The sequence below is a fragment of the Vombatus ursinus genome, unplaced genomic scaffold, assembly GCF_900497805.2.
Source record: "Vombatus ursinus unplaced genomic scaffold, bare-nosed wombat genome assembly UNPS02010219.1, whole genome shotgun sequence".
Taxonomy (NCBI): Eukaryota; Metazoa; Chordata; class Mammalia; order Diprotodontia; family Vombatidae; genus Vombatus; species Vombatus ursinus.
Window position 1 is genome coordinate 6,075,416 of NW_020949997.1, and position 26,958 is coordinate 6,102,373.

The 26,958-nt window shown below is 39.4% G+C and overlaps 2 protein-coding genes across 4 annotated transcripts in view; both read right to left on the bottom strand.

Moving 5' to 3' along the window:
- Positions 1 to 26,958, bottom strand: part of LOC114037059 — a 159,588-nt gene that overhangs the window by 66,332 nt on the left and 66,298 nt on the right. Inside the window, 7 exon segments of the mRNA XM_027853858.1 lie at positions 7,209 to 7,333; positions 9,666 to 10,066; positions 14,344 to 14,374; positions 14,500 to 14,556; positions 15,372 to 15,540; positions 25,386 to 25,556; positions 25,619 to 25,763. Of these exon segments, the coding sequence (XP_027709659.1) occupies positions 7,209 to 7,333; positions 9,666 to 10,066; positions 14,344 to 14,374; positions 14,500 to 14,556; positions 15,372 to 15,540; positions 25,386 to 25,556; positions 25,619 to 25,763 (1,099 nt within the window).
- Positions 5,009 to 25,623, bottom strand: LOC114037021 (zinc finger protein 2-like). 3 transcript variants are annotated; one of them, XR_003568395.1, is made up of 6 exons: positions 25,563 to 25,623; positions 14,500 to 14,556; positions 13,961 to 14,087; positions 11,274 to 11,387; positions 9,550 to 10,526; positions 5,009 to 5,458 (listed from the first exon to the last, which is right to left on the bottom strand). XR_003568395.1 is itself a non-coding variant. In XM_027853805.1 (5 exons), the coding sequence occupies exons 2-5, from the start codon at positions 14,530 to 14,532 to the stop codon at positions 9,619 to 9,621; spliced, it is 1,182 nt and encodes a 393-aa protein (XP_027709606.1). In that variant the 5' UTR covers positions 14,533 to 14,556; positions 25,563 to 25,623; the 3' UTR covers positions 9,478 to 9,618. The 3 variants fall into 3 exon arrangements, 2 of the variants coding, with proteins under 2 accessions (XP_027709606.1, XP_027709607.1); XM_027853805.1 differs by lacking the exon at positions 5,009 to 5,458 and having other exon boundaries at positions 9,478 to 10,526; XM_027853806.1 differs by lacking the exon at positions 5,009 to 5,458 and having other exon boundaries at positions 9,478 to 10,526; positions 14,500 to 14,553; positions 25,563 to 25,607.

Genomic DNA, 26,958 nt, shown 5'->3' on the forward strand with positions numbered 1-26,958 from the left:
CCCCTTTTCACCATCTCTCCCCTGGACTGTTGCAGTAGCTTACTGATTGGTCTTTCTGCCTCTAATCTTTCCCCATTCATTCCCTCCTCCACTCAGCTGCCACAGGAATACATTCCAGTGGCTTCCCATTACCTCCAGGATCAAACATACAGTGCTATGTATGACTTTTAAAGTCCTTCATGACCTGGTCCCTTCTTACCTTTCCAGTCTTTTTATATTTTACTGCCCTTTGAGTATTCTACCATCCAGAGACACTGGCTTACTTAACTGTTTCTGGAATAGAACGCTCCTTCTCCCAGCTCAGCTTTTTTGCTACCTGTCTCCTATGACTGGAATCCTCTCCCTCCTTTCCATCTCCAATGTTCCCAGGCTTCCTTCAGTACATCTCAAATCTCACCTGCAAGAGGCCTTTCCCACCATCCACCATGCCTCTATTGTTTTTAGTATTAGATTACCTCCTGTTTATCCTGTATGTACCTTTATGTACATACTTGCTTATATATGTGTGAGCTCCTTGAAAGGCATGGATTGCATTTTTGCCTTCTTTTATCTCCAGCACTTAGCACAGTGTCTGACTCATAGTAATTGCTTAATAAATGCTTGTTGACTGATGACAGTCCCAGTGCAGACTTTCCAGCATCCCAAAGGCAGGGTCCAGATTCCTGTAATGGCAAGAAAAGTGCATTGTGAATATCTGTCCTTCCAACCTAAGAACCTGCAGACATAACTTCATGGCCATAAAACAAATGGGATTCTTGGTTCTTTGACCTTTCAGGCCAACAGTGATGAGTGAGGGCATTGGTTATGGCTCACAGCTGGTCGTTCAAGAAATTCTGGACTTTTGTCTCACTGGAGTGGCTCACCGATTAGATTATCTCACTCATTAGTGGGGAAAGTTTTTATGTGGTTGCCTAGCACAGAAATGATGAGGATGATAGCTAACATTTATATAGCCCTTACTATATGTAACACATATATTATACACACACACACACACACATGTGTGTGTGTATGACATTTATATAGTGCTCCCAGTACTGTGCTAAACCCTTCATAGTTATTATCTCATTTGAACCTCACCACAACCCTGGGAGGTAGGTGCTATTATTATCTCCATTTTACAGATGAGGAAACTGAGTAAACAGAGGTTAAGTAACTTGCCTGGAATCACACACACAGTGAGTAAGGATCTGAGGCTGGATTTGAACCAGGGGCTTCCTGACAGGCACTCTAGCCATTGTGGTACCTAGCTACCCAAATGATGTGGAACTCTCCAAAATCCACCTGGAGTTGATTCAATAAGACTCCTGTCATAAAGACAGTGACATTTTCTAAGTGCTTCTTGAAGGTAGGGACCGTGTTTTTACCTTTCTCAATATCCCCAGAGCTTAGCCACAGTACCTAGCAGCAGTAGTAAATGCTTACTAAATGCTTGTTGACTGAGTAACCAATTGTATCAACTACTGTTCTCTTTCTAGGCCTTTATGTATTTCTATTCCGAAACTTCAGTGATGGCTTTATTACAAACATGTCCAATTAATCTTGACTTTAATTGCTGAAATCAGGCTTCCAGCAGGCATTTATTTAACAGTAATTTGGTTACAACAATCCTTCAGCAATCTTCTTTGTGACTACTTTGGAGTCTATGTTAACTGTAGGATGGATTTCTGTTCATCCTAAAACCATATATAGTAAGGCAGCTAGATAGCAGTAGAGAGAGCACTGGCTCTGGATTCAGGAAGACCTGAGTTCAAATATGACCTCAGACACTTGATACTAGCTGTGTGACCCTGGGCAAGTCACTTCATCCCATTGTCTCCCCAAAACAACAACAACAACAACCAAAAAAAACCATATATAGCTATAACAAGAACATAGTCATCATTTTAGCATTTAGTCATTTTGAATAAAATCAATATATGAACAAAGAAAAAGACTTATCTTATATGCTGCTCTCTTTGTCTTGATTTTGTTTCCCAACATTATGTCTCTTGCAGATGAGGCAGGTACAATAATATTGTTGAAACTTTTAAAGAAAAATTTCAACCAGTCTTTTTTCAACCAATTATTTTGACTGCAACAACACCAAAAAAATCTCAATTTCCCCCTTTCCTCAGGAGCATTATGCCAAGCATGGGAGCAAGTAGGGTCACTTTTGACAAACTCTTGTCGAAGAAAAAAACAAACTCTTCTAGACTAGCTAATAGAAGCTGGAAAGAAATAAGGTTGTGTCACAATTGTTCTTCCTAAAGGTTGAAAAAGGTTACAGACCTTGGGAGGGAGTAAGCATAGATTTCTTGTTTCTAAACTACCCACCAATCCTTAGCATAACTTTGGAGCCTGCTTCTGAAAAAATCTCTCTTCATGCAATCTACAAAAGCAAGGAGACCCAAATTTGTTTGTAGTTTAAATTGTTCGTCTAACTTTTTACTCTCCTCAATTAGTCCGTGGTGAACAGGTTTATTGCATTGCCTCAGGGAGTAATTTCACATGCTGGAATATCTCACATCGGTGAGAAGAGGTCTTCAGGCACCTGCCTACTGCTATATGAGATGCTGTTATAAACATCGACTGACATAAGTTTTACAGTTTTAAAGAAAAGATGGAAGTCACTTGAATAGGCTAGAGCAGGGGTGGGGAACCTGTGGCCACATGCAGGTTGCTCACCCCTGGGCTAGAGCAATATGAATTAGATTTCTATAAATCACCAAATTTATCTTTTAACTACAACTATTTGACATCAAAGTATTCTCCGTCTTGAGCACTTGACAATTTATAAAATGTGTTCCAAATAGTATTTCTAGCTTTCCAATTTCTGCTGTATTATTTACCAAATTAGATTTTTCACACACTGCAATTATATACATTTGAATACCTATAAAATCAGTAAGAGCACTTTGTCTTCAAAACAATTGTCCCTATTATATGATAGCTGTAATAATAATAATAATAGTAACTAGCACTTATATAGTGCTTCAAAGTTTGCAAAGTGCTTTATGTATAGTATCTTACTTAGTCCTCACAACAATCCTGGGAAGTAAATGCTATTATTATTCCCATTTTACAGACAAGGAAACTGAGGCAGAGGTTAAATGACTTGTCCAGAGACACACACCTCAGACAATTCTGTCTGAGGCCAGATTTGAATATGGGTCTTCCTGACTCCAGACCTTTGATGAGGACCTTTGATGAGGAAATTGAGGCAGAGAGGTTAAATCACTTTCCCAGTATCACACAGCTAGTAAGTATCTGCAGCTGTTCTTGAACTTAAGTTTCCCCTGACTAAATCTAGTTCTCTATGCAATACACCACCACCCACCTCCAGCTCTGATTCATAAATCAGGCACAGGATCTTTTGAGAACTGTTTGTTCATATCCTTTGACCATTAATCTAATCTAGAGGGAACTAGGTGGCACCATAGTACACAGAGCACTGGGCCTGGAGACAGGAAGACCTGAGTTCAAATCTGGCCTCAAATGCTTACTTGGGCAAGTTAATCTCTGATTTTATTTCCTCAACTGTAAAATGATAATAATCATAGCATCTATCTCCAAGGGTTGTTGTGAGGATTGAATGAGATATTTGTAAAGCACTTAGAACAGTACCTAGCACATAGTTGGTGCTATGTAAATGTTTATTCCCTATTGGGAATGGCTTTTGGATATCTCTCTATCCACATGTGCATATATATGTATATACATATTTTATATGTATGCATAGTTATATACGAGTGTGTGTATGTGTATATGTGTGTGTTAGTTGTTTAAATATCTTGGATACCAAACTCTTAACTGAAAAAATTGCTAGAAAGATTTTTCCCCCATTCAACCACTTGCTGTCTTATCCTAGATACATTTATTTTGTTTGTGTAAAAGTCTTTCAATTTCATTTAATCAAAATGATCTATTTTATCTTTTGCAATGACCTCTGTCACTTCCTATCCATATGTGAAAGGCATGTTATCTGCTTCTCTTTTAGCTTTTTTTAATGGCATATTCTTTGTGGTTGTTCTTTCCATTTACATTGCGTATGTATGTATTTTAGCTCTGCTTCATTCTACATATCCATTTGGAATTTATTATGGAATATGGCATAAGGTAATTGCTAGCTGATTGTTCTCCCATTTTACCCAATGGTTCCTTTCAAATAGGAAGTCCTTTCCTAACTAATATATATTTTCAGGTTGATTAAACACTGGGTTATTCAATTCCATTGCATCTGATTTTCCCTTGTATGGTCAATTTCACTGATTTTTCTTCTTTATTTTTTTATCAGTACCAAATTTTTTTTTTATGACTGCTGCTTTATAATATTATTTGAGGTCTGGAAGTGTTATTACTCCTTCATTTCTAACTTTTTTCATTATTTCTCTCATGTTCTACATCTTTTGTTTCTTCAAATTAATTTTATGATTTTGTTGGGTGCTGGAAAATATCCCTTTGATAATTTGATTAGAATAGCATTAAAACTATAGATTAACTTGGTAGTACTGATGTTTTTATTATATTGGTATGGTATATTCATGAGCATTAAATATTCTTCCAGCTATTTGTTTTGTTTTTTTTCTCTAAGAAGCACTTTGTAATTGAATCTAAGTATTGAAGCTGTTTTGATAGATTGGTCCCCAAGTGTTTAAATTCATTTTGTATTCATTTGGAATGGGATTTCATTTTCTATTATTGCCTCTTGAATTTTGTTATTATGTAGAAATTACATTGTTTTTGTGAGTTAATTTTGTAACCTTCAACTTTGCCAAAGCTATTATCTCAATTAGTGCCTTTGGTGATTCCCTAAGATTTTCTAAGTAAACCCTCAGGTCATCAGCAAATACAGATAGTTTTATCTCCCCTTTGTCTATCTTTATGCTTTTAATTTTTTTCTTATCTTGTGCTATTACTAGCATTTTTTAGAATTACAAGAAATTTGTTTATTATGTCACCTTTGTTTTCAAATATATCTCCTCCCTCACCCCTCCCCACGGAGCTATCCCTTGTAACAAAGATTTAAAAAACAAGGGAAAAAAGTAGGTTAGCAAAATCAACTCAGTCTGAGAGCCTATGCAAAATTCCATACACAGAATCTCTCACATCTATGAAGAAAGAAGAGAAATATATTCTTTCAGTTTTTCTCCAGGTCCAAGCTTGGTCATTATAATTGCACAGCATTCAGTTTCTTTGTTCTTTCAAATTATATTGTGATCATTCTGTATACTGTCTTCCTGGTTCTGCTTACTTCATTCTGCATCAGTTCATGTAAGTCTTCCCATGCTTCTCTCAATTCTTCATATCTATAACCTCTTGCATTGATTTTGTACAAAAATATTTAAATTTTATAGTTAAAAGTGACTGTTTTATTTTTTCTATTTCTCAATTCTTTGGTTATAAATTTATTAATTCTCCCTCTAATTATAATTCTGCTTTACAGTTGAATCCTGGGTTTCAGATCTATTCTCCCACTCTGAAACGAAGAGAAAATTAAAATGTCATGCTTTCTATACAATAGAGAAGGAAAATGCTATAAGTATAAAGAAAATGAAATTAAATGTCTACTGAGGATTCATGGTAATGGCAGTTTTCAAAAACTTGCAACCCAAGGAGGGGTGGACATAGGGAGTGGGTTACAAGTTCTCTAAGCAAGGTAAACAGACAATATGAGGTGATCTATCTAGGAACCTGGTAGAGGTAGTAAGAGCAATAGATCATGTGGTACAAAAGATAAAACAATAATATCAAAGAATGATTCAGAAAAAGGATGGGATCTGGGAAAAATGAGTAAGAAGTAAGGAGAGGGGAGAGTAATAGCTGATGGGTGGCAAAAGTTGAATATGAAAAGAGAATTAGAAGAATTTCAATTGAAGATAAAGTAACCACTCCCACCTTGTCTGAAAAGAAGGGTTTTCCTACCAGGTTGTTTGGCACATGCCTTGGGACTACTGAGAACTCCCTCTCAATAAACTGCTGGGTTGTTCTTCCAAAGGATTCCTATCTATCTGTCTGGTTTGGCCTCACTCCCTTTCTCACTTACCTGAAGTGGAAGATTACATGAGATTTAGAAATGGGAAGCCCATTTAGAAGCTCTGGTTGTAGTGGAGAATTCATGTTAGGGAAAAGTAAGAAGTAAAATGACTTGGTAGTGTGGACCTAGATTGTGGAAAACCTTGAATGTTAGAGTAAGGTTAAACTTAATCCTACTAGCAGTGGAGACCCATTAAAAGCTTTGAACAAGTATTTGTAATAATAATAGGAAAAAGCACTTATATAGCACCTACTCTGTGCCACTTTGCCTAGCCATTTTTACAAATATTATCTCATTTGATACAACCATGAGAGGTGGGTGCTATTATTATCTCCATTCCAAAATTGAGGAAATTGAGGCAGAGGTTAAGTGATTTGACCAGGGTCACACATCTAGTACGTGTTAGAGGCTAGATTTGAATTCAGGTCTTCTCAACTCCAGGCTCAGTGTTCTATCCACTGCACCACCAGCTTCCTCTAATAGCAATGTTTAGTAAGATTAATCTAGCAAAAATGTGCAGGATGGATTGTGTAAGGACAACTTGGAGGTAGGAGGTCGGACAGTAAACTAATGCAGTAGACCAGACATAGATAAGGGCCTTAACTGGGGAAGTATCAGTGTGAATAGAAAATATGTATGTAAGAAAAATCATAAATCAAAAATTGACAGGTTTTGAGTTAAAAAAATCATAAATTAAAAATTGACAGGTTTTGATTCAAAAAGATTTTAAGATCAGATCTGAAAAATAGGATACAGCTGATGCCATTGACAGGAATGGGTCACTTGGAATGGGAAACTGATTTGAGATGAAGAAGGTAAGTTTGGTTATAGATGTATTAACTTTAAGATGACAGGGGACAACCAAATGAAGATGTCTCATGACCGTAGATTATAAAGACCCAGGTTCTCAGTCATGGATTCTTTAAGATGCTGGGGGATGGGGCAAAGGAGCAGGGGTTAAGGGCTCCCAGCCCATCCTGCTACAATATCCTAGCCCTACCTACCTCACTTATGAGGAAATAGTTACATTTCTCAACCCAGATACTCTATGGTTTTCATAGGCAGCCTGTTTCCCGTTTTCACTTGCCCCATTTTGTCTATTTGTCTTCACTTGTCCCCTCAGATCTGGCATCTTGTTCCCCTAGCATTCTCTACTTGACCCGATCCCACTGATCATGTTATGTGACAGTACACTCGAACTTTCCTTCTCTGGTTTAGTGAGAATGACCTGGGGTTGCCACTCCAGATTTAAGTCTAAGGCAGGGTTTTGGGGGTAAAGGGAGGCATGTAGATTTAGTGGTTGGTTACCTGTCCAAATTAGTCATTTAATTTCCAGCACTCTATTACAGGGCTCTGAATAGCTGTAGATTTGGAATCATTAGCATAGAGGTAATAACTAAAGCCATAAGAACAAGGCTTTTCCAGTGAATAAAAGATAAAAAGCCAGGGACTGAGCCTTAAGGAAAACCCTTTAACAGGCAGGAAGAAAAAAACAAAGTGGTTAGAGATAGAAGAAGTGTTAATGTCATTAAAACAAAGGAGAGTTCAAAGAAGGAGACAGTAGTCAAAAGGGTCATGTAGAGATGTAGATATGCATACCTGTGCCTAGCACAAATGTGTGGCACATACTAAGCACTTAAAATGATTTTTTATTCATTCACTCATTCGTTTGTCCATTCCAACTCCATTTGTGGCTGTCAGCTCTACATCTCTTAGAAACTTGCCTTGGATCCAACCCAAAGACAAGAACTAAGAAAAGGCATAATAATATTTTTTTAAAGAAAACCACGAAAATGAAGCCAAACACTGTATATTAATGGCCAGTCTTGGCCCTAGATATGAATAAAATACATATCCCTCCTTTCCTTGAAGAGATGGGACCCTATGGGTGCAAAACATTGGATACAGTATACTACGCCAGGTGTGGAGGCCGTATTAGGTGGTTTTGCTCAGATGTTTCACTTTGTCACAAGAAAAGGTGTTCAGGGGTTGTGGCACTGGATGTATTCAGAAACAACTGATGTAAAAGCAAAATGCATCCTGACACTTCTAAATCAATTTTTAAAAATCACTAGTGCACTTTAAGAGAAGTCAGAGTTGAGGGCAAAAGGTTAAGGAGTAAATGAGTAATGAAAAAGTAGAGGCAAGGCTTATAGGAGTGATGGGCCTCCTGTCATACCTGAAGGTGAAGCTGGACAACCTGCTTGGATCAATGGGACAACCAATTGTTTCAAGAACTAGAATGCAAGAATATCCAGGTTAGGAGAAATGGGTTGGATCCAAGGCAAATTTCTAAGAGAAGTGGAGCTAACAGCTATAAACAAAGCTGGAGTGGACAAATGAATATGTGGATGAATAAAAAACATCCTTTTAAGTGCTTGGTATTTGCCACACATTGTGCTAGGCAATGGGATGAAAAAGCAAGATAATCTCTGTCCTCAAAGTTTTCATTCTAATTAGAGAAAAAAAATTTCCTCTAATTAGAAAGTAATATATATATGAACACATACACATATAATTTATACATGATGTAATTTATATGTATACATATAAATATATAAATATACAAATATACACATATACATATATATTGGGAGGGGGTTGCCTGGGAATGGAGTGGTGTGGTAAGTCATAGGGATTTTAAGTGAAGGCAATAGAAAAATCAATTGCCATTTCCTTTTCCATGACAAAGATATATTGAGTTGATTACTGTTCCCAGAGAAAAAGGTAGAAAGAGGGGTGGACCAGATGGCAATAGCCCGAGTAGGAATGGCAAAGGACTGAATGGGATATAAAGCATGGTCTGGGGCCAGGTGGATACAGTGGGTTAGATGTATTTGCTCTCACCAATTAGGACAGCTCAATCCTACTGGATCAACATTTCCAAAGAAGCTGGAGGCCTAGATTGGCTTGGTCTCTGGAGGTAGTCTGAAAAGTATTGCTTCAAATGGGGAAAGGGAAAGGAGGGACAGGGAAGAGGGCAAGATGCCCAGGCATGCAAGCACAAGTTTTCTGGTAGATGACTGACTGGGATACAAAGCATGGTCTGAGGTCAGGTTCATGTCCTATAGAAGATTTGAATGTTTACTATAAGCTGTTCTCCAATGGACTAAAATAATTAAAAACCCTGACATGCATTTAATGCCTTTAGCTATAAGGTCCCATGGATTTGAGGCTCTAAACCATTAACAGAGGGTATGGAGAAAAAATACTCATAATTAGGTAGGGGAAGATTTATGACTCAAAGATGATGAGGGAAATTGAAGTTTCCTTTTGAGTTGTGTCTCTCTCGAGTTGAGGTCAACAAGGACAGCAAGAGACATTTCTTGAGGGGTTTTTAGTTAATTTTGTATTTAAAGTATTTGAGGCCAGGCTCATGACATACTACCTACAGACCACTTACTCAGAGAGTTTGATAGCAAAAGGAAGGAGAAAATTTAAATAGTAAGAAGAAAAGTTAACAGACTTGAACAACAGGTTTATTTAGGTTAGGGGAGTCAACATCAAGTTTTTAATAGGGTCTGTGGTCCCACCTTGACTCTTGAGCATTTAATAAAGTGACAAGTCTGGCTGAAGTTTTCCCTCAATTCATATTCCTAGGATCATTCTTTGGCATAACGTCGTTGATGCTGGATAACAGATGACTTGCGACTGAAAACTTTCCCACATACACTACATTCATAAGGTTTTTCTCCAGTATGAGTTATCTGATGTCGGTTAAGGTGCCTTCTCAAGTTGAAGGCTTTCCCACATTCTCTGCATTCATAGAGCTTCTCTTTACTATGAATTTTCTGATGTTGAGTAAGGGATGATCTGTCGAAGAAGGCTTTCCCGCATTCATCACATTCATAGGGCTTTTCCCCAGTGTGAATTCTCTCATGTATGACAAGAGTTGAACGATCAAAGAAGGCTTTTCCACATTCATTACATTCATAGGGTCTTTGTCCCGTGTGAGTCATTTGATGTCTCCTAAGGCTACTGCTATGTCTGAAGGCTTTACCACATTCTTTACATTTGTAGGGACTCTCTCCAGTATGAATTCTCTGATGTCTGGTAAGATTTGAGCAGTTAAAGAAGGCTTTCCCACATTCATCACATTCATAGGGCTTCTCTCCAGTATGAATTCTTTCATGTATAGTAAGGGATGAACAGTCAAAGAAAGCTTTCCCACATTCATTACATTCATAGGGTCTTTCTCCTGTGTGAGTAATCTGATGTCTCCGAAGGCTACTTCTGTGCCTGAAGGTTTTCCCACATAGATTACATTCAGGGCCTCTCTCCTTACTGGAATTTTTTTGGTCATTTATTGACATTTTCTTGAGACTTCTCTTATGGGAAACAGATTTTCTCCTTGTCTTCCCTTCAGAATTTTCTCTTTTCTTCTCCAATCTAACCTCAGGTACAGTAACTTCTCTTGTGAATCTTCCCACTAATACTTCTGATGATTCTACTTCTTCAGAAATGCTCTGCTTTGGAGCTGACCCCTGGGTCCCAGGTTTATTCTCCCTCTCTGAAACCAAAAGAAAACACAAAGTAATGTACTCCATGTGCTTTTTAAAAGGAAAATCTCTGGGGCAGCTAGGTGGCGCAGTGGATAGAGCACTAGCCCTGGAGTCAGGAGGACCTGAGTTCAAATCCGGCCTCAGACCAAACACTTCACACTTACTAGCTGTGTGACCCTGGGCAAGTCACTTAACCCCAATTGCTTTAAAAAAAATTTAAAAAAAAAAAGGAAAATCTCTGGTTGAAAGTGGATAAGATAAAAAATGTCTCCTGGATTACCCACATTATTGGGATGGTTTTCTAAATAGAGTTGTATACTGAGAAGAGCCTAGAAAATAGGAGACAAAGAATTGTGAAGGAGAGAAAGGTGAGCAAAAAATATGATCAAACCTATCCAGGAGTTAAGGTAATCTGATTCTTATCATCCTTAAGAGGAGGAGATGCTGATGAGGAGAAATATCCAGGAATGCATAAGGATGAGGACATGATCTGAAAAAAAGGATGGTTTCTGGAAAGGATGAAGAGAAGAAAAGAGTCAGGGACTAACAAAATAAAAAGGAGAGCAGAAGAATCACAGTTGAGGGGAAAAAAAATCTTCCACCCCCACTGCCACAAAATGGGAAACAGCTTTCCAGCATGGGTCCTGGGAATCAACAATCTCAGCAGGCTTTGGGGTCACTGAGAAGGCCCCCTCACTAACCACTTGGGCTATTATTTTCATTAAGTCTTACCTGTCAGTCTCTCTCTTACTCACCCAAATAGGAATTTCTTGAGATCTCTCCTTCTTCAATTCCTTGTAAATCAAACATGCATGGCTCTTCTCCTTGCTCCAAATGAAAGATCACATCAGGTTTAGAAATGGGGAGCCCTGTTTATAAAGAAGGGGATGAAACACAGCAGGTTGTCCTGGAGACACAAAAATTGTTCCAAAAGTCAATACTGGCCTTTTTTCCTCCCACTATACTTTGGTGCCTCCCTATTGAGACAGGATATGAAAGCCAAGAGTCACAGAAATTTCTGAAGACGGTTCAGGCTTATTGCTAGAGCCTTTGGGAAAAAAAGGACAGGGAGAAGTACTTCTTATGGGAAGTGAAGGGTTACAAATGAAGTTTCTCATTTCCAGCTATGGAACCATTAAATACAGAATTTTCAAAAAGAAATCTTTGGTCTGAATGATAAACACAATTGGGCAATTCAGAGGCTCTCCAGTTCTTACCAATTCTCTTTGGTATTTCTGCACCTTAAGAGCTGCTCAAGATGGAGGACCTTTCTCCCTTTACATAGCTACTCACTAGACCTTGCCTTGTTCTCTTCTTTCCTTGATTTTTTTTATGGGCAAAACTAGTATAAACTTTCTCTAATCTATTTCCTATCCTTATCAGATGTTCACCAGTTCTTAGGCACACTACTTTTATTTTAAAATTACTTTTAAAAATAAAATCTTTCTTTTATGGGCAACCCTATCCCTAGCTCCTCTTCCCTTCCATCCCCTACAGTTGAAAAAAAGAAAAACAAACCCCTTGCAGTCAAACAAAATAAATTTCCACATTGGTCTTGTCTGAAAATGTCTATCTTATTCTGCATCTTGAGTCCATCTGTCAGAAGGTGGGAAGCATGCTTCATTATTAGTCCTGTGGAATGATTTCCTCAGTTTTTCAACGTTCACACTGCTTTTCTGTATGGAGCCCTTCCTAGCCCTCCTCTTGGATTGTTTTGAGAAAATTAAGTTTTTCTTCTATTTAGTGTTCAGGACTCTCCTTAAGTTGAACGTGGAAAACAGATTGATGCCTTTCTCACCTCCATCTTTACTTTAGGTTCTCTTACTGCTGGCTCTCCAAATTCTAATTTTTTCCTCCCCTGTATTTCCTCACCATAATTTATAACACAAGTATTTCAGTTTCTCCTTAATGCTAGTTGGATATTCAGTTATATGTTTTGAGGTATTTAAGAAAGGAGCTCTTGACTTCCAGACATACCATTTTTTAATTCCACACGTGGCTCTTGCCTGCTCTGACCTCTTTCTAGTCTTTTCCTCAATTTCTAAATTAATATGCTTTTTCTGACCTATATCTATTCTTCCTATTATTATTCTTGAAATACTCAGATCTTCATCTTCTTTAGAACACCATTATTGACTGTTCCTTGTAAAATCAATAGGACCTTATGCTCACCTTCACTGTTAGATAGCAATCACTAATTTCAAAGCATTTCCTACAGACATTAAGCTCCACCACTAAACTCCCATTTTGATGCTTCAACATGGCATAAAAGTGTTTTCAAAAATTATGCCAATTAGGGGCAGCTAGATGGTGCAGTGAATAGAGCTCTGGCCTTGGAGTCAGGAGGACCCGAGTTCAAATCCAGCCTCAGACACTTAACACTTACTAGCTGTGTGACTCTGGGCAAGTCACTTAACCCCGACTGCCTTGCCAAAAAAAAAAAAAAAAATTATGCCAATTAAGCACAAGCTCTGACAGGCTCCATACTAACCTGGAAATGTTTCAAAAATGGTTGGACCAGTTCACAGCTCTATCAATAGTGTATTAGTTTTTCTATTTTTCCACATCCCCTCCAGCATTTGTCATTTTCCTTTTCTGTCATGTTAATCAATCTGATGGGTGCAATGTGGTACCTCTGAGTTATTTTAATTTGCATTTCTCTAAATATTAGTGACTTAGAACATTTTTTCATGTGACTATTGATAGCTTTGCTTTCTTCTGAAAACTGTCTGTTCATATCCTTTGTGACCATTTATCAATTAGAGAATGGCTCTTATTTTTGTAAATTTGGTTCAATTCCCCATACATTTGAGAAATGAGACCTTTATCAGAGAAACTTCCAATAAAATTTTTTCTCCCAGCTTCCTGCTTTCCTTCTTATTTTGGCTGCATTGGCTTTTTTCTGTGCAAAATCCTTTTAATGAAATCATAATTATCCATTTTACCTCCTGTGATCCTTTCTGTCTCTTGTTTGGGCATAAACTCTTCCCTTATCCATAGACCTGAAAGGTAATTACTCCATACTCCATTAATGTGCTTATGATGTCATCCTTTATGTCTAAATCATGTATCCCCTTTTGAGCTTATCTTGGTATACGGTGTAAGATGTTGGTCTATGCCTAGTTTTTGCCAAACTCAACTTTTCCAGCAGTTTTGTTGAACAGTGAGTTGTTGCCCCAATAGCTTGGATCTTGGAATTTATCAAATACTAGGTTACTATGGTCATTTACTTATGTATGTCATGTACCTAATCAATTCCACTGATCAACCACTCTTTTCTCATTCAGTACTACATTGTTTTTATGATTACCACTTTGTAATATAGTTTGAAATCTGGTATAAGCACTTAATTTTAAAAAGTAATTTAATTATTTCCATTTATGCTAAAAGAATATTTTCTTGATACTGTACAGATTCTACATCACGGGGAAGCCGTCCTTACCCAGGGAGATGAGATTTCTATAGTTCTCCAACATTACATCTCTATATAGGTCCCTCTGAGCCGGGTTCAGTCGCTGCCACTCCTCTTGGGTGAAGTTCACAGCCACATCCTTGAATGTCACTGATTCCTGAAACAAACACATTCTTGCTCACCCTGGACCCTCCTCCTCAGAAAAGGGAGTTGATTAAATGCACTACAGAGATAGATGGAGTAGGCAGGAAGTAGGTCTGATGACATCAAGGGCTCTAAGTACTGTGTCCTCTGGAATAAGGCCAGAGACTGAGGCATGTGGCTTAAGGCAGAAAGCATCTTATCTCCAAGTTACTGGGCCATCCCTGGGCCATACTGAGGGAAGGCACTAGAGGTGGGGGAGCATTCCTTACAGTCCATCATCCACCAAGATGGGGCAGTTTCCTAGGGATGAAGAATTGGGGGCTCTGGTTCCTGGCAGAGATGCTTCATGACAAGGGAATAAAAAGTATATATATTCTGGACATTGTTACTGCATTTCAGGAAAAAGAGAGGAAAGATCAACTCACCTGGGGCCTGGCTGTCAGCAACACAGGAGCCATTTCTTCTTCTGTATTGCAAGGCTGCTGAAAGAGAATGAGGGCATGAGGGAGCCTGGACTCATTTTGCAATTCCCAGAATCTCGACGTAACAGCTTGGTAGGATTTTTCCCACCTCCTTCATACTATGCAAAGAGAGGGGACAGAAGGAGCCCAGGCATAGCTGCCCTGCTCCCTCTCCAGATAAGGGAGAAGGACCAAGATGGGACCAGAGATGTTGGTTCTGAGCTTGTAACCCATTACCAAGAACAGCGTGGGTTCCGAGTCAGGAATGTGGCTTGACTTAACGGCTTTGTCCTTACCTGGTTCAGTGCACTACAGTGGAAAGTGATCACTGGCTCTGGAGTCAGAATACCTGAGTTCAAATACTGCCTCTGTCACTTAATATCTGTGTGAGCTTTGGCAAGTCACTTAACCTCTCTGGACCCCAATTTCCTCCCAGTAAAATGAAGCTATTTGGACCTGATGGCCTCTAAGCTCCTTTCAAGCTCTATTCCTATGAACTACACACCTTGACATCTCTGCCTCCAGCCTCCTTCACTGAGGGAAAATCATTCTCATTCTCTTCCCTGTGTCACATATTTTGTGAAAAATTAATTCCAAAATGGCTTATATGACACAGAATCAGAGAAGGAGCTGAGTAGCTGCGCCTCTGATGATCTACGTGACCACAGCCTCTCATCTGCTCTCTGGTGATGACTTGTGACTAAAAATCCGTGGGAGTGGGAACAGAAACCACTCACCAAGATCTGTTTCCTGATTTGTAGTGACGCCTCCTATCGCTGAACCAACGAATCTAAGAAGGGGAAAGGATCTCAGAGGCCATCTAGCGCGCTTTGTACCTGAGCAGAAAGCCCCACCCGAGCACACCTGTCCGGTGGCCACGCAGTCTGTGGGGACCTCTACCACGGGGGAACCTGTCCCCTCCTGGGGAGGCCCATTCCACCGCAGGGCAGCCTCACCACATGGTGACTGAATCTGCTTTCTCACAGCTCTTCCCTCGGCCAGGGGCTAAGCACAATAAGTCTAGTCCCCTTCCACACAAGTTATCCCCATACCCTCTAAACCTTCTCTCCTCCTGGCTAAACATTTCTAACTCCTTTCATGCAGCCTCGTATGGAATATTTTCTAGTCCTTCGTGGATATAAGCAGATGTCTAAAGAGTGGAAGACCCCCTCCCCCATCACGCTTTCTAGTTTACAGAAGCACGCACTTTAGTTTTTCTATTGATTTAAAACGCTTTCCTTTTTCTTACAATGAACTTAACTACAAAGACTCCAATACACAAAAAAGATCATATATGAAACCTCTATTAGATAGTTTCCTTTAAAAACTGCATATTTTTATTGTACTTTAAGGAATGATAAACATGAAAAATACAAAAAAAAGGAAGTATTGTATAAACCAACACAAACTGAAGGAGAACCAGGAAAATAATATGCCCAATGACTATAACAGTGTAAATGGAAAGAACAACAAAACAAGTGAAAAAATGATGTGAAATTATAACAAATCTTGGTTCCAAAAGAGTTAAGAGAATGCTGTATTTTTTGCAGAGGCAAGAGACTATGGATCATTGCATATGTCAGACTCTGTTGAAGTGTTAATTGGTTTTTGATTTTTTTGTAATAGAGAATGTCTCTATGGGAGGGAGGATACATCAATATAGATTCAGAGATACACTGAAAAATGAAGGTGACATAAAAACAAAAAATACTGATAATTTTTAAAATTTCTCCCAAAGCCTATATTATATCTAACAAGATTGTAGCAAAACTGCCTTCATCGGAACTCATTTTCCTTTCTAATATGTATTTTTTTACATTTTACTGATGCTCTTTCTTTTTGCATTTGTTACTTCCTCCCAAAGATCACACACCGATCGGGACAGCAAACCACAGAGCGACTGTCCTTGTTGTTCTCAACTGTGACCTCTCTAGGGACAGCCTTTAATAGCAGTGGCTTTTTGGCCTTTTTGCCATATCCCACTGCCGACTCACACAGAGCTTGAAGAAGTTGATTAAAACCTCCAAATCTTTTTCATAGGAAATGTTGTTTAGCCATACCTCCCCTTTCCTGTGCCTGTGCTACTGAATTTTTGAACCCAAATGTTTAACTTTACTTTTATCTGTAAAAATATATCTGCTGTGGCTAGGTGGCACAGTGGATAAGCATTTGAAGTTAGTAGTACCTGAGTTCAAATCTGGCCTCAAACACTCGCTGTATGACCCTGGACAAGTCACTTAACCTGTTTACCTCAGTTTCCTCAACTGTAATATGGGGAAAATAGCACCCATCTCCCAGGGTTGTTGTGAGAATCAAATGAGATAATAATTGTGCTTGACACATAGTAAATGCTACATATTATTATTAAATTTAATCTCACTTGATTTATTATTCAGGCCTATCAAGATCTTTTTGAATCTTGACTCTGTCACCTAATCTATTACTTCTTTCTTTAAACTTCATATGATTTGCTGATTTAAGAAATATGCCATTTAGCTTTCACATTATTACAGATTGATGAATAGTAATGGGCCAAAGACCAAATAAGCAACTCTGACAGAGAAATCCTTCCATGATGTCAATGACTCACTGACGTCTTCTCTTTCATTCTGGATATTCAATCGGTTCCAAATACACATAATTCTGTTATCGTTTAGCTCAGGCTTTCTTATCTACTTTTTGTCATGGACCCCTTTGGCAGTCTAGTGAAGCCCATGGACCACTTCTCAGAATAATGTTTTTAAATGCATTACATAGAATTCATCAGTTTACAAAGGAAACCAATTATATTAAAATAAATATTTTTTAAAAAGAAGTTCATGGGGAGCCAAGACGGCAGAGGGAAAGCAGTGATTTGCTTGAGCTCTCCCCCCAAACCCCTCCAAATACCTATAAAAAATGGCTCTAAACAAATTCTAAAGCAGCAGAACCCACAAAAAGACAGAGTGAAACAAATTTCCAGCCAAAGATAGCCTGGATGGTTGATCAGAAAGGTATATCGCGCCAGGCGGGGAGAGAAGCACAGTGCGGCATGGGCGCACAGGCCGCAGCGACCCCAGAGCAGGCCTCAGAGGACTGAATCGTGGGCAGCTGTGGCGGTTTCCAGACTTCTCAACCCATAAGCGCCAAAGACAACTTGGAAGGTCAGTGGGAAAAGTCTGTGACTGCAGTGAGAGAGGAGCTGTGAGCCACAAGTCTCGAGCGTGGCCCAGGGCCGCGGCTGTTTTCTGAGCCTCCGGCCCACAGACTGAGAGGAAATCAAGTGGCTGATCAGAGGGGGATTGCAGGGATCTCTTTGCCAGTGCTGAGGCAGGAATCTCTTGCTTTACTGGTACTTGGATCTGGGTCATAGTTCTGAGGGGCGGCCCTGGAGTGAGGAGGAACACTGGTGTGGTGGAGCTTGTTGTGGCAGTGGAGAGAAAACACCTCGCCCCTTATCATACCACCTTGGAAGAACTGAAAATTTTCAGATCCCTAGAGGTATCACTGAAAACAGCTGTACAAACCCCTGAAGCTTGGGACAGTACATTCTCAACATTGGAAGCAGACTCTTACTTTAACAAAGAGTTTAAAACTCAAGTAATTGACCAGGATCATGAGTAAGCAGCGCAAAAAAAGTCAGACTATATTATCTTACTTTGGTGACAAAGAAGATCAAAACATACAACCAGAAGAAGACAACGAAGCCAAAGCTCCTACATCTAAAGCCTCCAAGAAAAATATGAATCAGTCCCAGGCCTTGGAGGAACTCAAAAGGGATTTTCAGAAGCAAGTAAGAGAAGTAGAGGAAAATCTGAGAGTGATGCAAGAAAATCATGAAAAACAAGTCAACAGCTTACTAAATTACAAAAAAAATACTGAAGAAAATAACACCTTAAAAAATAGCCTAACCCAAAATGGCAAAAGAGGTCCAAAAAGTCAATGAGGAGAAGAATGCCCTAAAAAGCAAAATTGGCCAAATGGAAAGGAAGTCCAAAAGATTACTGAAGAAAATACTTCCTTAAAAATTAGAATAGAGCAATTGGAAGCTAGTGACTTTATGAGAAATCAAGACACTGTAAAACAAATCCAAAAGAATGAAAAATTAGAAAACAATGTGAAATATCTCATTGGAAAAACAACTGACCTGGAAAATAGATCCAGGAGAGAGAATTTTAAAATTATTGGACTATCTGAAAGCCATGATCAAAAAAAGAGCCTAGACATCATCTTTCAAGAAATTATCAAGGAAAACTGTCCTGATATTTTAGAACCAGAGGGCAAAATAGAAATTGAAAGAATCCACTGATCTCCTCCTGAAAGAGATCCCCAAAGGAAAACTCCTAGGAATATTGTAGTCAAATTCCAGAGTTCCCAGGTCAAGGAGAAAATATTATAAGCAGCCAGAAAGAAACAATTCAAGTACTGTGGAAACACAATCAGGATAACACAAGATTTAGCTGCTTCTTCATTAAGGAACTGCAGGGCTTGGAATATAATATTCCGGAGGGCAAAAGAGATAGGATGACAACCAAGAATCACCTACACAGAAAAACTGAGTATAACCCTGCAGGGCAAAAAATGGTCATTCAGTGAAATAGAGGACTTTCAAGCATTCTTGATGAAAAGACCAGAGCTGAATAGAAAATTTGATTTTCAAATACTAGACTCAAGTGGAACATGAAGAGATAAACAGGAAAGAGAAATAATAAGAGACTTATTAAGGTTGAACTGTTTACATTCCTGCATGGAAAGATGATATTTGTAACTCATGAGACCTTTGTCAGTATTAGGGTAGTTGGAGGAGAAAAAATTATATGTACATATATATATATAGATAGATATAGATAGATAGATAGATAGATAGAGGACATAGGGTGAGTTGAAAATGAAGGGGCCACATCTGGAGAATAAAATTAAGGGGTGAGAGAGGATTATACTAGGAGGAGAAAGGGAGAGGTAGAATGGGGTAAATTATGTCACAAAAAAAAAAACAGAAAAGAAAGACTCTTGCAGTGGATGGGAAATGGGGGAAGGTGAGAGGGAAGGACTGAATCTTATTGTCATAGGATTTGACTTAAGCAGAGAATAACATACACACTCAATTGGGTGTGGAAATCTGTCTTACCCTACAGGAAAATAGGGGGGGAAGGGGACAAGAGAGTAGGGGAATGACAGAGAGGAGGGCAAAATGGGAAAGGGGGTAATCAGAAGCAAATACTTCTAAGGAGGGACAGGGTCAAAAGAAAGAATAGAATAAATGGGGGGGCAGGATAGGATTAAGGGAAATAGAGTTAGTTTTTCACAGCATGTCTACTAGGGAAGTGTTTTGCATAACTGCACATGTATAACCTATAATGAGTTGCTTGCCTTATCGATGAGAGTGGGTGGGGAGGGAGGAAGGGAGAAAATTTGGAACCCAAAGTTTTAAAAACACGTTTAAAAAAAAATGTTTTCACATACAACTGGGAAATAAGAAATACAGGAAATGGCGTACAGAAATACATCCTGCCCTGCAGGAAAACTGAAGTGGAAGGGCACAAGAGAAGGCGGGTAGAGATAGAAAGGAAGGCAGACTAGGGGAAGGAATATTCAGAATGCATGCCATCTTGGGGTGGGGAGAGGGGTGAGATGGGGTGAAAATCTGGAACTCAAAATCTTGTGGATGTAAATGTTGAAAACAAAAAAATGAATAAAAATTACCATAAAAGAAAAAAAAAGTTCATGAATCTGAGGTTAAGAACTTTGATCTAGCTCAAATGGCTCCAATTTATATACAAGCACCACATTAAACTATGTTGAAATATTTAAATCCATATATTATGTGGATACCATTCTCTTGACCTAGCAGTCTATTTACCTTGTGAAAAAAAGGAAGTAAGTTTAATCTAGTATGACTTGTTCTTAATAAAGTAATGCTGAAATTTAGAGACCAACAGCTTCCTTTTCTAAGGAGTGACACTACCAACTTCTCAGGAATTAAAGTCAAGCTCACTGATGGAGTTTGTAGAGTTCACCTTCTTCCCTCTTTTGAAAATCAGAATGTTTGCTCTTTTTAAGTCCTTTAGCAACCTTCCTGTTCTCAAAGATCTTTCAGAGATCACAGACACCTATTCAGGAATCACATCTGCCAGTTCTCTCTTCATCTACGATGTAGTTCTTCTGGGCCTGGTAACTCGACTTCTTTGAGGGCAGAGAAATGCTGCCTGACTGTCTCCTCATTTATCTTTGGTTTCCACTCCCTGGTAAAAGTGTTTGTTCTACCTTCCTGTTCCAAAGGCCATTCCCCCTAAAAAGCAAAAGCAAAATAATATTTGAGTATTTCATCTACCTCACTGTCATCTGTTGTTCCATCTGTCCCTAATAACAATTATATACTTTCTTTGGTACTCCTCTTGACCCCAACATAGTTAAAACAAACAAATAAATCCCCTTTTTGTTGGCCTTAGCTTTCCTTGCCAGCCTCATTCTGGGCTTGAGAGTACCCTATAGAATTGTTATGACTGTCCTTTTTTGTGAAGTTCCAGCTTCTATTTTTTAAATGTATTTATTTAGTATTTTGTTTTTCCCCAGTTACATGTAAAAACAATTTTTAACATTTGTTTTTTAAACTTTGAGTTCCAAATTCTCTCCCTTCCTCCCTCCGCCCCCACCATTGAGAAAGCAAGCAATTGATATAGGTTATAGATGTCTACACATCTTTTTAAAATGAGTTTGTTAATGAGTGCCCTAGATAGCCATATTAATCTTTTTGGGGAGCTTGCCTTTTTCTTTCTCACAAAAATAATTTCCCTATAGGTCATAGTTTTTTTTTTTAATTGGTACACTGCTTTCTTTTCGATTTTTTTTCCTTTTAGGTATTATGAACTTGACAAATGTCAAGAAATATGAACATTTCCCTATCTAAAAATAAATAGAAAAAGAGGACTGCATATAAAACCACAAATCTTTGATATACATAGCTTGGGTTTTGTCTATATGTTTATTTTTTAAAATAAGTTTTTATTAATGTCTTTTTTTATATCACCATAATCTCCCTCAGTATCCTTTCCCCACCCCCTCCAAAACATTCATCCCATATAACAATCATTTTACCAAGACAAAAAAAAATAGGAGGAAAAAACTAATATAACTGATCAATTCATTAAAAAAACTCTGAAACTATAAAAAATGTTCCACACTTGTGGACCCCCTACCTCTTCAAATGGGTGGGGGGAGAGCGTCTTCTCATGTCTTTTCTTCCCAGCCATGCTTGTTCTTTAGAATGTTGCAATATTCACTTATGATTCTTTCGTGTGGTGATTCTTTCCACTTACATTGCTGTAGTCCCTGTGTATATGTTTTCTGGCTCTGCTTACTTCACTCTGCATCAGTTCATACAGACCTTTCCATTCTTCCTGTTTCTAAAGTAATATTATAGTCCCAACACTGCTCTGCTTGTTTCTTTCCCTTTATGAACCTCATTCTCCTCCCTTTGTAACTTAGAAAAGAATGTCGATGCTTTATTAAAAACAGAACAGAATAGAATAGAATGAAGTTACTGTCTGCATGCTGTCTCTCCCATTATACTGAGTTGCCCATTACACTTGAGGGTAGACACTGTTTTGTTTTGTTTTGTTTTGAAACTTTCTTTGTAGCTCCAGTGTGTGGTTCATAGCAGGGGCTTAATAAATGCTTGTTGACTTGACTCTCACACTTTCTTTTTCAGTGGATGTCTTTATATACTTAATGGAAAATAATATCAGACCACACATTGTTGGCTTATTATATGTTGTCATCTTACTTCACAGTACACTACTACAACTGTGCTTTCAGCCTTTCCTCAGAAGAATTGGAGAATTCACAGAATTTAAGGTTGGACGGGATTTCAGTTGGTCATTTAGTCCAACCTATAACCAAAAGGAAACCTGTTTACATACTCATGTGGTCATCCATACCCCACTTAAAATCTTCTGATGAGTGAGAGCCCACTTCTATGCAAGGCGACCTGTTCCACTCTGGGAACGCTTTACTTGTTAGGAAGTTTTTTCTGACATCAAGCCTCAATTCCTTTCTTTCCATATTCTACCCATTGCTATTGGTTCTATACTATGGGACCAAACTGGGCAAGTCTAATCCAATGTATATATAACAGTTCTTTACATATGTGGCCATAGCGATCACAGCACTGCACCCCTACTCTACTCTCCACCCCAAAGGCTCTAAACATACCTTGGTCCTTCAACTGATCTTTAGAGGGCATCTTCATCATCTTGGCTGCCTTCCTAGACAAGTTCTAGGAAGGATCTTTCTCTTCCTCTAATGCTACCTCCTCTGCCCCTCCATCCTATCTTTCTCTATCACCTCTGAGATCTCAAGCCCACAATTCACCCCCTCTTCTCCTGAATCTTTAATCTCTTCTTCTCCCTCTGAGAGCTTATCTTAAATAAACTCTTTTTTAACTCTACTTTCCCTTTAGGTGTTTTTTTCTTTCTTTCATTGTAAAACCCCTTAAATGTTTTATTTATACTTTTGGATCACACCATACCATAAGTAACAATAAATATTCCTTGAAAAGAATACGAAAACAACTTAAATTTATACCAGTTAATATGACTACATATTTAATGAGATACATAATCATTATGGTATCTGGTAAAAAGGCATATATGGTAAACAGATTAATACAGTAAATACTTTTGCTAAAAAAAAAAAAAAATCCAAGCATGTCTAGAGTCAGCTAGAGGAAAGATATTCCTGAGAGGTGGAAAGAGAATGGAATGTTTGTGGCCTACAAGCCCTTTATGTGCCACCTCCGGAGATGGTCACTGTTCTGCTTTCACACTCCCTATAAGGTCTTATTTTAGATGAAGGTGTTGCTCAGTCTTAACCCTCCCAAGTAAAATTCAAGCTCCTTCAGGGCAGGGGCTGATGTTTTGGGGTTTTTTTTAGCCTAATATTTCCAGGGCCTGAGTGTGGTAAGTACATAATAAATGGTTGCTGAATGAATTGAAAGGTAGTGAAAGTAGCCAATTTACAAGATCTCAGAAAACTGAGAAAGAGAGATAACGGAATCTGTTCAGGATTACATAGTTAATAAGCAGAAGCACTAGGACACCAACACAGAACTAATTCTCAATCCAGTCCTCTTTCCGCCATATCTCATTACCAGAGGTCTGAACATGGTTTGAGGTCAGTAGCAAGGTCCCAGTGTGGACTCAAGCTGGGCAGTGATATGCTGAGTTCTGAAAGATTATGTTGGGCTGAGGGTGGAAGAGACTGAAGGCAGGGAGGCCAGCTGGGCAGATATGCTGATCAGGGTTGGACTAGGGTGGCAGCAACAGCAAAGAAGAGGAAATTGTCAAACTGCAGAGCTCCTTCTAAAGGATAAAAATAACAAGGCTTGCAAACACCGGACAGAGAGGATGGAACACAGGGTTACTCAAAGTCTACAAGACTTCTACCTGGAAGTCTGGAGAACTGAGGTGCCAGACTCCTCTACTGAACCCAATTCAGTCATTTACTCATCAACAAGTATTTATTAAGTGCTTATCATGTGCCAGGCACTGTGCTAAGCACTGGGGAAACAAAGAACAGCAGCAAGTGGCCTGTGCCCTCTTGATCACACAATCTAACTCCTGAAAGTTAGTTCAGGCACTTTCAGAGAAACCCAGACCAGTACCTGCACAAACACCTGCAGGCGCAATGCTCCATACTGGGCTTCCTTCAAGGCTTAGCTCAAATCCCACCTTCTGCAGGTCTTTTCCACTCCCATTCACACCTTCCCCTTTCCCTCTGAGACTACCTCTCATTTACACTGTATTTATTTTGTAGGTACAGCTGTTTACACATCATCTCCCCCTTTTAGAACTTGGTAGGGTCTGTGTTTTGTCTTGCTTTGCATCCCAGTGCTTAGCATTGTGCGGTACATAGTAAGCACTTAATAAATGCTTATTTCCACCCTCCACTCAGCTGTCAAAGGTGATCTTCCTAAAGCTCCAGTCTGACCACGTCACACTCCCTCCCCACTCTCAACACACATTCAATACATTCTAGTGGCTTTCCATTGTTTCCAATATAAAATCCTCTATCTGCTATTCATAGCCTTTCATAACCTACCCCACCTCCTACCTTTACAGCCTTCTTATCTCTATAACCCAAAAAGGATCACTCTTCGATGCTGGCCCCTGCCTCTTTTCTGTCCCATGAACAAGACCCTTCCCCTCTCATGGGCATGCTCCCTGGCTGTCTCCCACACCTGGATGCTCAGATTCTGCATCTCCACCTCCCAGCTTCCTTCTTGTCCCACCTTAAGTCTCACTTTACCAGATGCCTTTTCTCTATGCTTGGGCCCTCCCTCTTTTGATTATTTCCAATTTATCTGCATACACGATGTTTGTGGATAGTGGTTTGCGTGTTGTCTCACCCTGACCCCCAACCTTAGACTGTGAGCTTTCCGAGGGCAGAGAATGTCGTCTGCCTTTCTTTGTGCCCCCACAAATACTATGTCTCAGTTGACAATTTCCTATTTATCCTGTCTATAGCTTGTTCCTACATATCTGCTCCTTGTCTCTCCCATCTGATTATAAGTTCCTTGAGGGCAAAGCCTACCTTTCGCCCCTTTTTGTATACCCAGAGCTTAACATGGTGCCTGGCACACAGTAGGCGGTTAATAAATATAGATGATGTCTCTGTTATTTCCCCTTTATCTGATCTATAGCTTGTTCCTATGTATGTTTGCTTGTCTCCCCCACTGGATCGTAAGCTCCTCGAGGGCAGGGGCTGCCTTTTGCCTCTTTTTGTCTCTCCAGCGCTTAGCACTGACCCCAGGCATACAGCAGACGCTTAATAAATGCGTGACGCCTTGACTAGACTGGTTGACGGACACCCACAGACTCCCCGATCGCAGGACCCAGGCTCCCGCTGCCGCAGACCGGAGGAGAGTGCGGTTCTCGGCGGTACGGGGATCCCGCCCCACCTTCCCCAGGCTCCGCTTTCCCCCGACCAGCCCTCTCGACACAACCCCAATCACAGCAGCGCGCGCGCGGCACTCCCGGCGTGGGCTTTACCTCCAGATCGAGAGGGGTCCGGAATCTTGGCAGCGGAGTCCGCCGCACAGCTGCGCCTGCGCACACCCCAGCGGCCCCTCTACCCGCAGCCTTCTTCGGGCCTCTTCCGCTTCCTCCGTCCAGACTTCATTTGCCAAAGGCCTCGGGGGCGCTCTGTTCCCAGGCAGGCTTGGAGATAGCGTCTGGAAAACGGAATCTGAGCTTGCCCCCCCCCCCCCTACGGATTCTGGGAAATGTAGTCCCCACCGGACCACTTCTTGGCAGACGGGGTGTGCGGGAGCACGACCAAAGCGTAAAGTTGTCTTGATTTACTGACTATACAAATTTGTTGTAAGGGAGGACTTTGGGGGTGCGGGTAAGGATGGGAATAGCGATAGTGATGCACGAAAGAAAAAGAAGAGAGAAAACACAGCAGCAATGATTTTTTTTAAGTTGTGAACTTAACAAACACCAAGTAAGATGAGCATTTTCATGTACAAATTAATACAGTGGAAGATTGAACATAAAACCATGAATGTTATAACTTATTTTTTATGGTCATGCAAAACAAATTCCCTTATCAGTCATGTCAAAGAAAGAAAGAAAGAGAAGAAAATATGCTTCAATCTGTCTCTTGAGTGTATTGGCTCTCTATCTGGAGGTGGATATGTTGCATATTTCATCATGAGTCCTTTGGAACTGTGGATGGTCATTGTGTTGATCACAGTTCCTAAGTTATTCAAAGTTGATTGTCTTTAAAATATTGTTGTTATTGTATAAAGTAATCTCCTAGTTATTATCACTTCACTTTGTATCAGTTCACACAAGTCTTCCCTGAAACCATTCCCTTCATCATTTCTTTTTCTGAAAAATTATTTATTTTTAGTTTGCAACATTCACTTTTATAAGATTTTGAGTTCCAAATATTCCCCTTCCCTCTCTTCCCCCCTCCCCAAGAATGCATACAATCTGATATAGGCTATACGTGTACAATCATATTAAAACATATTTCCACTTTAGTCAGGTTGTGAAAAAAGAATCAGAACCAAAGGGAAAAACCCTAAGAAAGAAAAAACAAACCAAAAAAAGAGAGAGAGAGAGAAAATAATATGCTTCAATCTGCATTCAGACTCCATAGTTCTTTCTCTGGATGTGGATAGCATTTGCCATCATGAGTCTTTTGGAATTGTCTTGGATCATTGTATTGCTGAGAAGAGCTAAGTCTATCAAAGTTGATCATCGAACAATGTTGCTGTTACTGTGTACAATGTTCTCCTGGTTCTGCCCACCTCATTCATGTAAGTCTTTTCGTGTTTTTTTTTTAAATCTACCTGCTCATCATTCATATGCCACACCTTTTTTAAATCTACCTGCTCATCATTCATATGCCACACCTTGTTCAGATATTCCCCAACTG